This window comes from Buceros rhinoceros, unplaced genomic scaffold (genome assembly GCF_000710305.1).
Source record: "Buceros rhinoceros silvestris isolate BGI_N320 unplaced genomic scaffold, ASM71030v1 scaffold6820, whole genome shotgun sequence".
Classification (NCBI taxonomy): Eukaryota; Metazoa; Chordata; class Aves; order Bucerotiformes; family Bucerotidae; genus Buceros; species Buceros rhinoceros.
The window spans coordinates 23130-33548 of record NW_010388922.1 but is presented as its reverse complement, the minus strand read 5'-3'; the positions used below and the strand labels follow the sequence as shown (position 1 = coordinate 33548).

At 46.3% G+C, this 10419-nt stretch overlaps 1 protein-coding gene across 1 annotated transcript in view; it reads left to right on the top strand.

The window, feature by feature from the left end:
* Positions 1 to 10419, top strand: part of SGSM2 (small G protein signaling modulator 2) — a gene marked incomplete at its 5' end in the record, with an annotated part of 44775 nt that overhangs the window by 13216 nt on the left and 21140 nt on the right. Inside the window, 6 exons of the mRNA XM_010132027.1 lie at positions 982 to 1144; positions 4926 to 5087; positions 7775 to 7842; positions 8337 to 8482; positions 8925 to 9059; positions 9494 to 9618. Of these exons, the coding sequence (XP_010130329.1) occupies positions 982 to 1144; positions 4926 to 5087; positions 7775 to 7842; positions 8337 to 8482; positions 8925 to 9059; positions 9494 to 9618 (799 nt within the window). The remainder of the gene's footprint in view (positions 1 to 981; positions 1145 to 4925; positions 5088 to 7774; positions 7843 to 8336; positions 8483 to 8924; positions 9060 to 9493; positions 9619 to 10419) is intronic.

Here is a 10419-nt window from a genome sequence, read left to right as displayed (position 1 = left end):
GCAGGTCATTCTTCAGTCTTTCAAAGCAAAGAAACAGGGTAGCAGTGCTGGAGATGAAGGTGATGTTTTTACTAACGCCATTCTGTACAGACCCATCCCGTGGTCCCAGACTGCCGTAGCTTCTCGGCTAGCTAAGGGCTGGAGGTGTTTCTGCGAGCTGTTAGTCCTGCCTGGACTCAGGTCCGTGTTCAGGGACTGAGCAGGGAGGGTGGGTCTCTCTGAGATGCCAGCCTCCAGGATTTGGAGGGGGGTCTTGAGGAAACGCTCAGCACCTGACAGTGTGGTGCTCAAAATACAGCCCTTTACAACATGAGCTGCTGCACCCAGGGCGACACGCAGCCTGGGTGGGAGCAGATGGAATACCATTTGTTCCTCGTAACGGAAGTTTAATGTGGCAGTTCTAACGGCAGTTTACTGCAGGACTGCCTGCTGTCATTGAACACAGGAGAGCATCGCTCAGAGGCTGAGCTCACACCCTTCTGTGAGGGCTGGCATGCCCGCGTGGGTTTCGGGGAGTGTGCGCCTTGCGGATAATGTTGTGTTTTTCCCCTCCTGATGAATGAATTGATCTGTTCTGCTTCATACCTTTTTATGGACAGTGTTGACTGGATGAGTCATCTGCAGTTTCAATTTTAAAGCTGATAGATTGGGTTTTATTGATCTTTTTAAAAATTTGTATTTCATAGAATCGTAGAATGTTTTGGGTTGGAAGGCACCTTTCGAGTTCCTTCAGTCCAACCCCCCTGCAGTGACCAGGGACATCTTCAGCTAGAGCAGGTTGCCCAGATCCCTGTCCAACCTGCCCTGGGATGTTACCAGGGATGGGGCTTCTACCACCTCAGTCTTTTTGTCTGTCTCTGTCCTCTGCCCCAATCTCTTGACTCCACACTTGACCGGGACAAGGTTAGCAAGCGGCAGTCGCCAAAGAGGAGACAGAAGGACAGCAGTAGCCATAACTTTATCTCCTCTGCTCTCTCGCAGGTGTTGTGGAAGCGTGTCTCCTGCACATGCTGAAGCGCAGGGCTGCCGGCTTCCTGCGGACTGACAAGGTGGCCGCACTGTTCACCAAGGTTGGCAAGACATATGCAGTAGCTGGAGACGTGTGCAAGAAGGTGCAGGAACTGCAGCAGCAGGTAGAAAGCAGGTGAGGCTGGGGTCTGGTTACCAGCAAAATTCATACGGGGTGCATGCAGCACAGAGAGGGTACAGAGACTGCTTGGTAAGTCAAAGGGGTCTTTCCTGGCCACGTCCGTTAAAGCTTTGTCTCTCTAGTGTCTGTAACTATAAGGTAGATGGTTTTGTTTGATCAAGCTGACAGCTAGCACAGGGACAGAGGTTGGGAATTGGGTCTTTGTTTCATTTTGCTTCTCAGGGTAGTGGATCAGCGTGTCCAGCCCACAAGAGCCAATAATGACTGGTGATTTCGGGGAGTGCTCACCATCAGGGTGTGGTGGGCCAGCTTGGACTGTTGGTGGGAAGGGATGTGGTCGCAAGAGGAACTGAAGAACAGACTTACTGGAAAAGCTGTTTTGGCATGCTCCTTGCCAAACCAGGAACAAAAGACTTGTGGGTATACTGGTAGAAATAATTAATGGATGCAAAGAATGGTAGGAGGAAGGATGAACTCAGGAAGAGGTGAGAGACTGGCTACAGGAAAGCGGTTAAGTACACGCTGGAGTTGAGCACAGCTGAAGTCGAATCCCAGACTTCTTGCTAGTGGCGAGTAGTGCGATGGACATTTTCCACGTGCTTCTGCTGTCTGCATCCTACTGCGTGGGCTGAGCGATGAGTGTCTGGTATTGTAAGTCAGGACAGGAGCATTTTTTCTTCTGTTTGTAGATGGTAGCGCAGTGACACTGCTAAGCCTTAGGAGGTCTTTGTACCTTGTAGGAACTTTTAGCCTCTTGACCAACTTGCTTTATGAAGGGCTTTGCCAAGCGAACTTAACTTCAGTTTGTGTTGCGTCGTAGACTTCGGTTTTGGCAGTTGTTTAAATTAGTACCTAGATTTCTGTGTAATTTTCTGGCATTTATCTTTATTAGAATTCTAATTATCAGACTTCTTTATCTAGTTTTTAACAGGTGTAGTATCTATTTTATATATATTTTAACTGTGTGCCTACTGATATAGACGGGGGTTTTACTAATTTTAGTTTTTGAAATGTAGGGGTAAAGTGTGCTTTCTCTGAAAATTCCCCAGCCTTGCTGCTTCTTGGCGAAGAGCCACGTGAACCCTGCTCTAACCACCAGAGACCTTTGGCTGTGTCCTCTAACAGAAAAGAGCAAATGAACTTAAATTCTGTGGTTTCTCTTGGAGAAATTTTCTGTGTTTTTCAGCTATTAACAGTCACAAATTTTAAGTGCTGTAAAAAATATGCACAGCAGTGAGAGTCTATTAGGGAATACGCAAATGAACTTAAATTCTGTGGTTTCTCTTGGAGAAATTTTCTGTGTTTTTCAGCTATTAACAGTCACAAATTTTAAGTGCTGTAAAAAATATGCACAGCAAAGAGAGTCTATTAGGGAATATGGCAGGGGTGGACTCACTTTGCTGGATGTATAAAGTGCGTCGGAAATGCTGTAGCAGTCTATTTGCTCCTGAGGCTGTGGCTTAAGAAAACCCCTGTTCAGGAAGCAATTAAACACCCTTCGGTTCCTCTTATGTCGGTGGTGTTATGTATTTCTTGGCTTGGGGTTGTCACTGTGTGTGTGTGTGTTGCCTTGTAGAGGTGCTGTCATGGCCTGATGGAGGACAAGGGACTGTGCAAATGAGGAGAGGAATTGCAGATCTCCCTCGGAACAGCACCCAGCTGCTGTGTGGACTCTCTAACTGAACACTCCTGAGCGCTGTCAAAGAACAGGATCATGTGAGAACAGGGATTTTCTGCTGCAGATTGCTGGAGACATCAGGGTGTCTCTCCTCATTAGGTCAAAATTGAACCTTTTTTTTGCTATTTTAAGGGGAAAAATTTCTGGGAAAGAGATTACGAGGGTTAGTGTTTCCCTGTGAGCCCTGTGCAGTGCACAGAAGAGACAAGGCAAACCTGCAGTACCATGCAGAAGTAGGAGCAGCAGAGCTCAGGTTTATAGTCCACCTTTCTCCTGCAACTGCAGGAGTGCTGACCCATCACAAGATGCCATCCCGTGCTGTGGCAGGGCTGGCACAGCTCAACCGCCAGCTACACTATGGCCACCTGTCGCATCACGCAGGAGAGGATTTGGGGCAGTGTCCCCCCCGCCAGCCACGGCAGGCTCTGTACAGCTGGTATCACCTTAGAAAACTGCGTGTTGTGACTTGTTGCTGCCTGTTAGGAATTCAGTGTTGTCATCTTGTCTTACATAACTCGTGCCGCAGGCAAAGCTGGCGGGGAGGGAGGCAGGGAACACACATTCACGTTTCAGCTGCTTTACTAGGCAGCAGGAGAGAGAAACAGAGAGAACAAACCCATTCTCCTTTGTCTGGGTCACCTTTTAGAAACTGGAAATCTCTAGGCAGCACATTCAGCTTCAGATTCAGTTTCTGGTTCCAAATCTGTTCAGTCCATTATTTATCTCAACCATGACAAGTGATAATTTGTGCCAGTGCCACCAAAGAAGCGAAGGGAGCATTGCTGTCGGTGTGAACATGTGTTTTTGGACACCAGTACTCAAGGGATGAGAGATGGATGCTTGCTGGCAGGACACCCAGCCCGGGTAAGAGCACAAAACTGCTCCTTGATGTGTTGCAAATAGCCTCTCGAGTTGGGCAGCAGCATGGCATACTGGGGTACCGTATGTGGCTGTACTGGGGCAGCAGATAACTCCACAGAGAGGAGTGGTTTCCGTGTGGTTCAGAGGCCACCGTGCTGAGCAGCCGCTCTGTGTAGCTGGCTTGCTGTCCTGCTGCTAACGGGCAGCACTGAGGACCTCGTTTCTGCGGTGGACCTGTTGCTGTGCTGGCTTACGCTGTAGGAACAAGCAGGGGAGCTTGGCTGTAAGCAAGCTCCCAGCTGGCTTCAGATGCTCATTTGCTATAGTTCTCGTTTCTCAGTTTGATGCTGCTCGTCTCTTGATTGTCTTCTTGTCATTCTGTAGGTGGTAGGAGGTAGGATCTCGCTGCCAAGAGGCTAGCACAGACGGTGCCATGGCTATATATGGTGCTTTACAGAGAGGAGGAGAAGATGGACCTGTGCCCAAGGGTTGCCCCGTGATGGTATGGCAGGAGGTCCCTGGAAAAGCTCTGTCTGTGTTAACTCAAATCCTAGTCCATGCTTCTGCTCTCAGTGGGAATGTTTCATACTGAAACAACTGTGTGTGTTCTTGGGGTTGTGGCTAGCTTCAGCCGGAAGGTACCAGACAAAGCTGGGAGACAGGAATCTTCTTTTTACCATCCTCCCTGTGGCTTTCCCAAGTAAGGGTGAAGCTCTGTTTGATAAGAAGCAGGCTTTGTTCTTCAGGTGCTACTTATTTTCTGCAGCCCTTCATTTTGTTGATTTTTTGTTCTTTTGGGGTGTAAGGTGTGCAGTGGAGTTACAGCTTAATCGTTTCAGTCCAGTCTGTGGGAGTTTTGAAGGAGCTAAAATGTTGGGCCTTTCCTAAAGGTTCAGAAGTGGAAAAGGTGACTCTCTAGCCCAAGATACTTACTACAGGCCTGTTTGGGAGCTTTTTTAGAGCATCTGTCTGTGAGTTAGATCATCTTCTCCTATTCATAACTTGGAGCTTAGACGTCCTAAGTCATTAGAGCCGTGACTTTCAGCAAATCCCTGATGATGGACTAAAACTCTGCACCTCGGCAGTGGTGAGTACTAACACAGTGATGTAGACAGCTAGTATACAGGTAGGCAGATACGTGCTGTGTACTCCAACACCTCTCCACTCCGTCTTTCCCTGGAGAGCTTCCTGTGAGAAGACTTGTCCAAATTCTGACTACTTTATCTCCTTTTGCAGGAAAAATCAGCCAAATGGGCAGGAACCCCTCAAGAGACAGGGATCAACAACGAGCAAGACACCCGTCCTGACACCTCAGGCCATCAAACACATTTGGGTTCGGACAGCATTGATTGAGAAAGTGCTCGACAAGATTGTGCAGTATATTGTCGATAACTGCAGGTAAGGGAGGAATCAGGAGCACAGGCATTTGATGAAATCCCTGCAGCAAGGGATTTAATCAAAAGTCTCCTGCAAAATTCTGTGATGCAGACTTCTGGTAAGAAGCAAACAAGCTGCACAGGTGTTGAGGGAAAAAAAAATATACTTTTGTTTTGAATCATTGACAGTGTTTCAGCCCTTTGTGGGTGGAAGGAGCGGAAATGGGTTTAGAACAGGAGAAAACCCTTAGGACTGTGAAAACAGGTTCTTTGAATCATGTTTCCCTTTTAGAAAAGTCAAGCTTTGTGTAAAGTGAATCTTCCCTTGCAAACTGGAGAAGAGCTTCAATGCTTTGTGGATTTAATCCACAGGGACTTTCAGAGGAAAAGACAAGTCCTCTCTCTCCTGTCGATTCTTCCTGCTGTTCGGCATTAGTTTAGGTTTCCCAAGAGGTGCTTCTTCACTCTTACCCTTCCTACCCTCCCATATCTGATATAGAAGAATTACGGGGCACTCTGGAGGGACAGTTTCTTGTAAGAAGAGAAAGATAGGAACCCTAAAGCTTGATGGTCCATCTCCCAGAAAGGCACATCTGTACCCACTGACACTGCAGTTTGTTTGTGGTGCTGCTCTTGTAATTCTGCTCTGGAGGGACATGCTCTTGGCTGTCCAAAGCCCATGGATGTGAACAAGGAAGAGAGCTAGGGCAGAGGGACTTATTTTCACAGTATTTTCCAAGTTTGCATTACTGTTTTCTGTGTCAGCATTATTTTCATGCTCTGCCTCGCCGCTAAAAAGACAGAGAATGGAAGAAAGGTCTTTTTGCTGTTCAAAAAAACCCATTGCTCTGGGGTATCTAGTGCCAGTTTGTTTTAAGAGCTGCGTGCTGAAGAGGCAGTGGGAGGGTTGGCTGTGGCCCAGGGACACAATTAATGAAAGCATTCTAGTCCAGTGTATCAGTATCTCTGCTGATACATGCATACAAGGATTTTTTAATTTCTTTTTCCACATAATTCACCTGGAGACATGTCAAGAGAGTTTGGTCTCAGTTGTTCCATTACCGTGTACTGTAGATGTTCACCTTCCTGCCTTCTCCATCCACCACTCAAACGAGTTAGAATCACGTCCTTACTTGCAGGTGTCTGATTTTGACAACTTGCCGTAGTGAATAAAACTAACCCCTTTGTAAGGCTTGTTCTCGTGCATTTTTGACATTACTGCTCAGACGCTCTATGCTTAAGTCCTTCAGCTCTTCTCTTGCCGCGGAAGAGAAGGTGGTTTAGAGTTTGAGCCCCATCTAGTGGAAGAGATGGGAGAGGATAATGACAGTTCAAGAAATTGGGGAGTTTTGAATTTTTGCTCTGTGGTTTTAAGTCAGCTTTGCCTGCTGTGATGGGAAGACTTGGGGTTATTGCAAGAGCTACTATTTGTTCATTGTTCTTGACAGTGTTTCAAGATTATTCCTCATAGATGGAAGAGATGTTTAAGAAGTGTGCGGATCTCGGTCTCTGTGGAAAACCAACAAAATTGCTTGCAGAGAGTTATTGTTTGTCTCCATATTGCATTAGTGCCCAAAGCCCCAAATCAAATACACTGGGTAAACAGACTGAGCACAAGGCAAGCTCCTGCCTCTCAAGAGCTCAGCTCAAAACTATATGAGGCAGAGTGAGCATATTGAAAGGAGGTGACTCTGTGCGATTACACAGCTGATCAAGGGCAGAACGTGGATTCGAAGTAGGGGTGGTGGTCATCTTGTTAAATACAGAAGCCTGAAGCATAGGTTTATTGAACTGGTTGCTCTAGGCTCCTTTTGTGCTCCGTAGAGTCTAGTAACTGATAGTTACTGATCTCATTCTAAAGCACATGTCTAAAATAGGCTGGAATGACTTCTCCATAGCTTTCTTGCAGTATATTTTAATGATCTTTAAAAACAGTCCAGGATGCTGCACAGTGTGAAAGCCTTCTTCACCTGCATGCCCAACAGAGCATTTCTTCTTTAGGAGATAGAAGATGAGCCAGTCAGGCTCCGTTAGAGCTTTTAGGGGAGATGCATGATCTCTAGCAACTGCTTTTCCTCTATCTGTCAAGTTCAGGAGAAGCATGGGGTTTGGATCCCTTTGGTCCTGCCTCTGGATGTTTAGATACAGGTTTCTTATCAGCCCGCTGTGTGAGAGGCAATTTTGCCGTGATGACTAAATTCAGTGTTGCAGGAATTTTTGTGTTAGACCTGTAACTAAACCCAGGCTTTGGAAATGTGTTCCACTTCAGCACGTGCCCAGCACTCCACACGTACAGCCTGGATCCCATTTTCCGCCACAGTCAAACTCTTAGAACTCTGAACTCTTAAATCTTCCCTTTCATGCAGGTAGTTTAATTGTATGAAATAGCCCTTGAAACGAGCGTTTGGCCTCAGTTTGTATGGAGTGTGCAGTCTGACCTGGAACGTAACCGCAGTAGTCAAGCTTGCCCTGCACACACAGTCGCCTTCCAGTGCGCTGAGGGGGTCACAGCAAATGCTGAAGGAATTGTCAGGGTAACAGCAGCGTGTCTGGCTTCTCTGACCTCTCTCTTTTCCTTCCTTTGGCGTACTTTCTGGTAAGCAGTAATGTGGTGTTTTTAAAGTCAAGGGACTCGTGCTACTAGGAGGCATAAGAGCTTTTAAAAATAACATCCAGTGTTTTGACCGGGCTCTGATCTTTCATTCCTAGTAAATATTATGAAAAAGAAGCTTTACTGGCAGACCCCGTTTGTGGCCCAATACTGGCTTCTCTTCTAGGTGAGTTCTTGCAAAGTTACTTCTTATGCTAAAGAAAATAAATTGTTTCTTAAAACAATTTGCTTTATGAGTGTTACAAAAGGTGATTTTTATCTCCAGCATGTAGTTTAACTATTTATAACAGAGCAACATAGATGTTATTTTATTGCTTACGAGACTGTCATCTGTTTTTATTACTAATTATTGGTTGAATTAGAGAACAAAATGGAAAAGGCTTTTTACTGAGTGCTTGCTGGCAGGTCCTACCTACTAATGCTGCTGTGTCAGCATATTGTGTCCTACAGGAATATTTTTATACAGCTCTACATAATCGGACCTGATAACTTGTTATATGTATTGTCTATATTATGGGCTGATCCTGTAGGATTATTAAATGATCATTAATATTCACTTGGCTTGAAAAGGAAGTCTCACTTTCGGTACTTGGCCAGTGGGATAAGACTAAGTACATGTCTGAACAGACTCAGACGGTTTCTCTTGGGCTGTTCCCACAGTTGGACCATGTGCTTTGGAGTACACCAAGCTGAAAACAGCAGATCACTATTGGACAGACCCTTCAGCAGATGAGCTTGTTCAGCGACACCGGATTCACGGAGTACACGGCCGCCAAGACTCTCCGTCGAAGCGCCCAGCCCTGGGAGTAGGTATTTACTGTGTAGATGTTTCTGAGTTAGGGCACAGGTTCATAATAAAATCAGCCCCAGGAGGGAGTGATCTGAATCTAGAACAACCTTTCTAGAACAGATCTGAATCTAGAACAACTCCTCTGTAATGGAGATTAGAATTCCATTTGGGCCCAAATGTCCTCTTTATCTGTATGTGGAGAAGTTTGAGATCCAGGACCAAATTCTGTGGCTTTTGACACTTATGATCTGACCAGGGAGTTCACAAGAAATTATGAGTTGCTTTGGTCGGGGATGACTAAGAGTCCAGGTCATTTCTCTGCAAGGTCTCCTGGCTCCAGAAGAAGTTCCTCTCTACAAAGGTTGATCTAAATGGAACTGTTCTGGGTTTAAGGGCTTGCTGGTACAGCCATTCGTGTCCTACCTGATCTGCCTCGACTATGTTTGTGCATGTGCTAGATCCGGAAACGACATTCAAGTGGGAGCTCATCGGAAGATCGCTTTGCTGCTTCGGCAAGAGAGTACGTGGAGTCTTTGCACCAGAATTCCCGAACGCACCTTTTGTATGGGAAAAACAATGTCTTAGTGCAGCCGGTGAGTGCACAGAGTTTGGGGCCAATACACGCAGCTGCTGCCGGGCGCTGACTGGAGAAGTCGGTAGTATAGGGAGGAATATGAGCTGGGCTTGTCAGGTACTCGCCTAACGTCCTGTCCTTAGGACAGGGCTGCCCCCCCGCTTGACTCTCTTATGGTAAGGGACAGATGCTTTCACTGCCTGACCAACGTGAACTGTGAAGTGGGCCGGTGGGTAGGAACAAACATACTGGCCTGTATTTCATAAACCCAGTGACCATACTGTGTGTGGGGTTAGGGTTAGGTTTTTTTCCCCCCTCTCAGTGTTAAGGTTTCCCTCAGCAGTTCCTAGATAATGCACTGCTTTGGAACTTGTGAGGTGTGGGAAGACTGGAACATGACAATTCTGCGTGTGCGCTGGAGTCACCTGGGTTGTCTGTTGCTTCTGTGAACAGAAAGATGACTTGGAGGCAATTCCTGGGTATCTCTCTCTTCATCAGTCAGCAGAGAGTTTGACATTAAAATGGACTCCAAATCAGCTGATGAATGGAACCCTTGGAGATTCAGAGCTGGAGAAAAGGTAGTCAGTGCTTTCAGGAAAAGGTTGGAAGTGTTCACTGTATTTATTTCTTGTATATAACTATATATCTTGTACGTTTCTTGGCAATATGATGTAAGTGTAACAATTTAATTGAAGGGCTTCTGAAGCTGAGGTGTCAGACAGCTTGGGTTCTGCTCCTGTTTTGCCACAGATGAAGCAATTTTCCGAAGGTCCTGTAATGCACTTGGATATAAGGCTTTTCTAATGGGAAACAACAGCCCACTTTTCCAGGTGTTTGGGAGAAAAGGCTCAACATGACCTTCCATCACTGCGATTCTAGTACCTCCCTTCAGAGGGTCACAAATCACTTGGCAAGCACAGCTAGTTTCAGCCTCTGGAGACCTGCAATGCCATTGTCTTCTGCTAGATCAGTTATTCATCTAATTTGGCATTCTGCTTCAGTAGAAAGATGGGTAAAGTCTTGAACCAGGCAGGTATGTCTCCTCAGGGAATGCTTCTTTCAGCCCCAGAACGGTGCTCTCAAATGCTTAATCTACACCATTCTAACATGTAATGTGTGTTTTTTAGTAGAACATTAATGAAGCCTTAGCTTTTATTGCTGAACTCTGCCAAGGTTGTTTCCAGTGTTTAATCTGTAAGGTTGAGCCCCAGTGGATTTACATGCTGCTGCCCATAAATCATAACTGCAAGACAGAACTGAGCCCGGCTGTCCTGAACCCAGCTACAAGATCGTTGTGGTGTCTGTGCCCCCCAGGCATTTTAATCTTAGCCAGACATTGTTGTAGCCTGGAATGGGGCGGTGGGGGGAGGGGGAGGTGA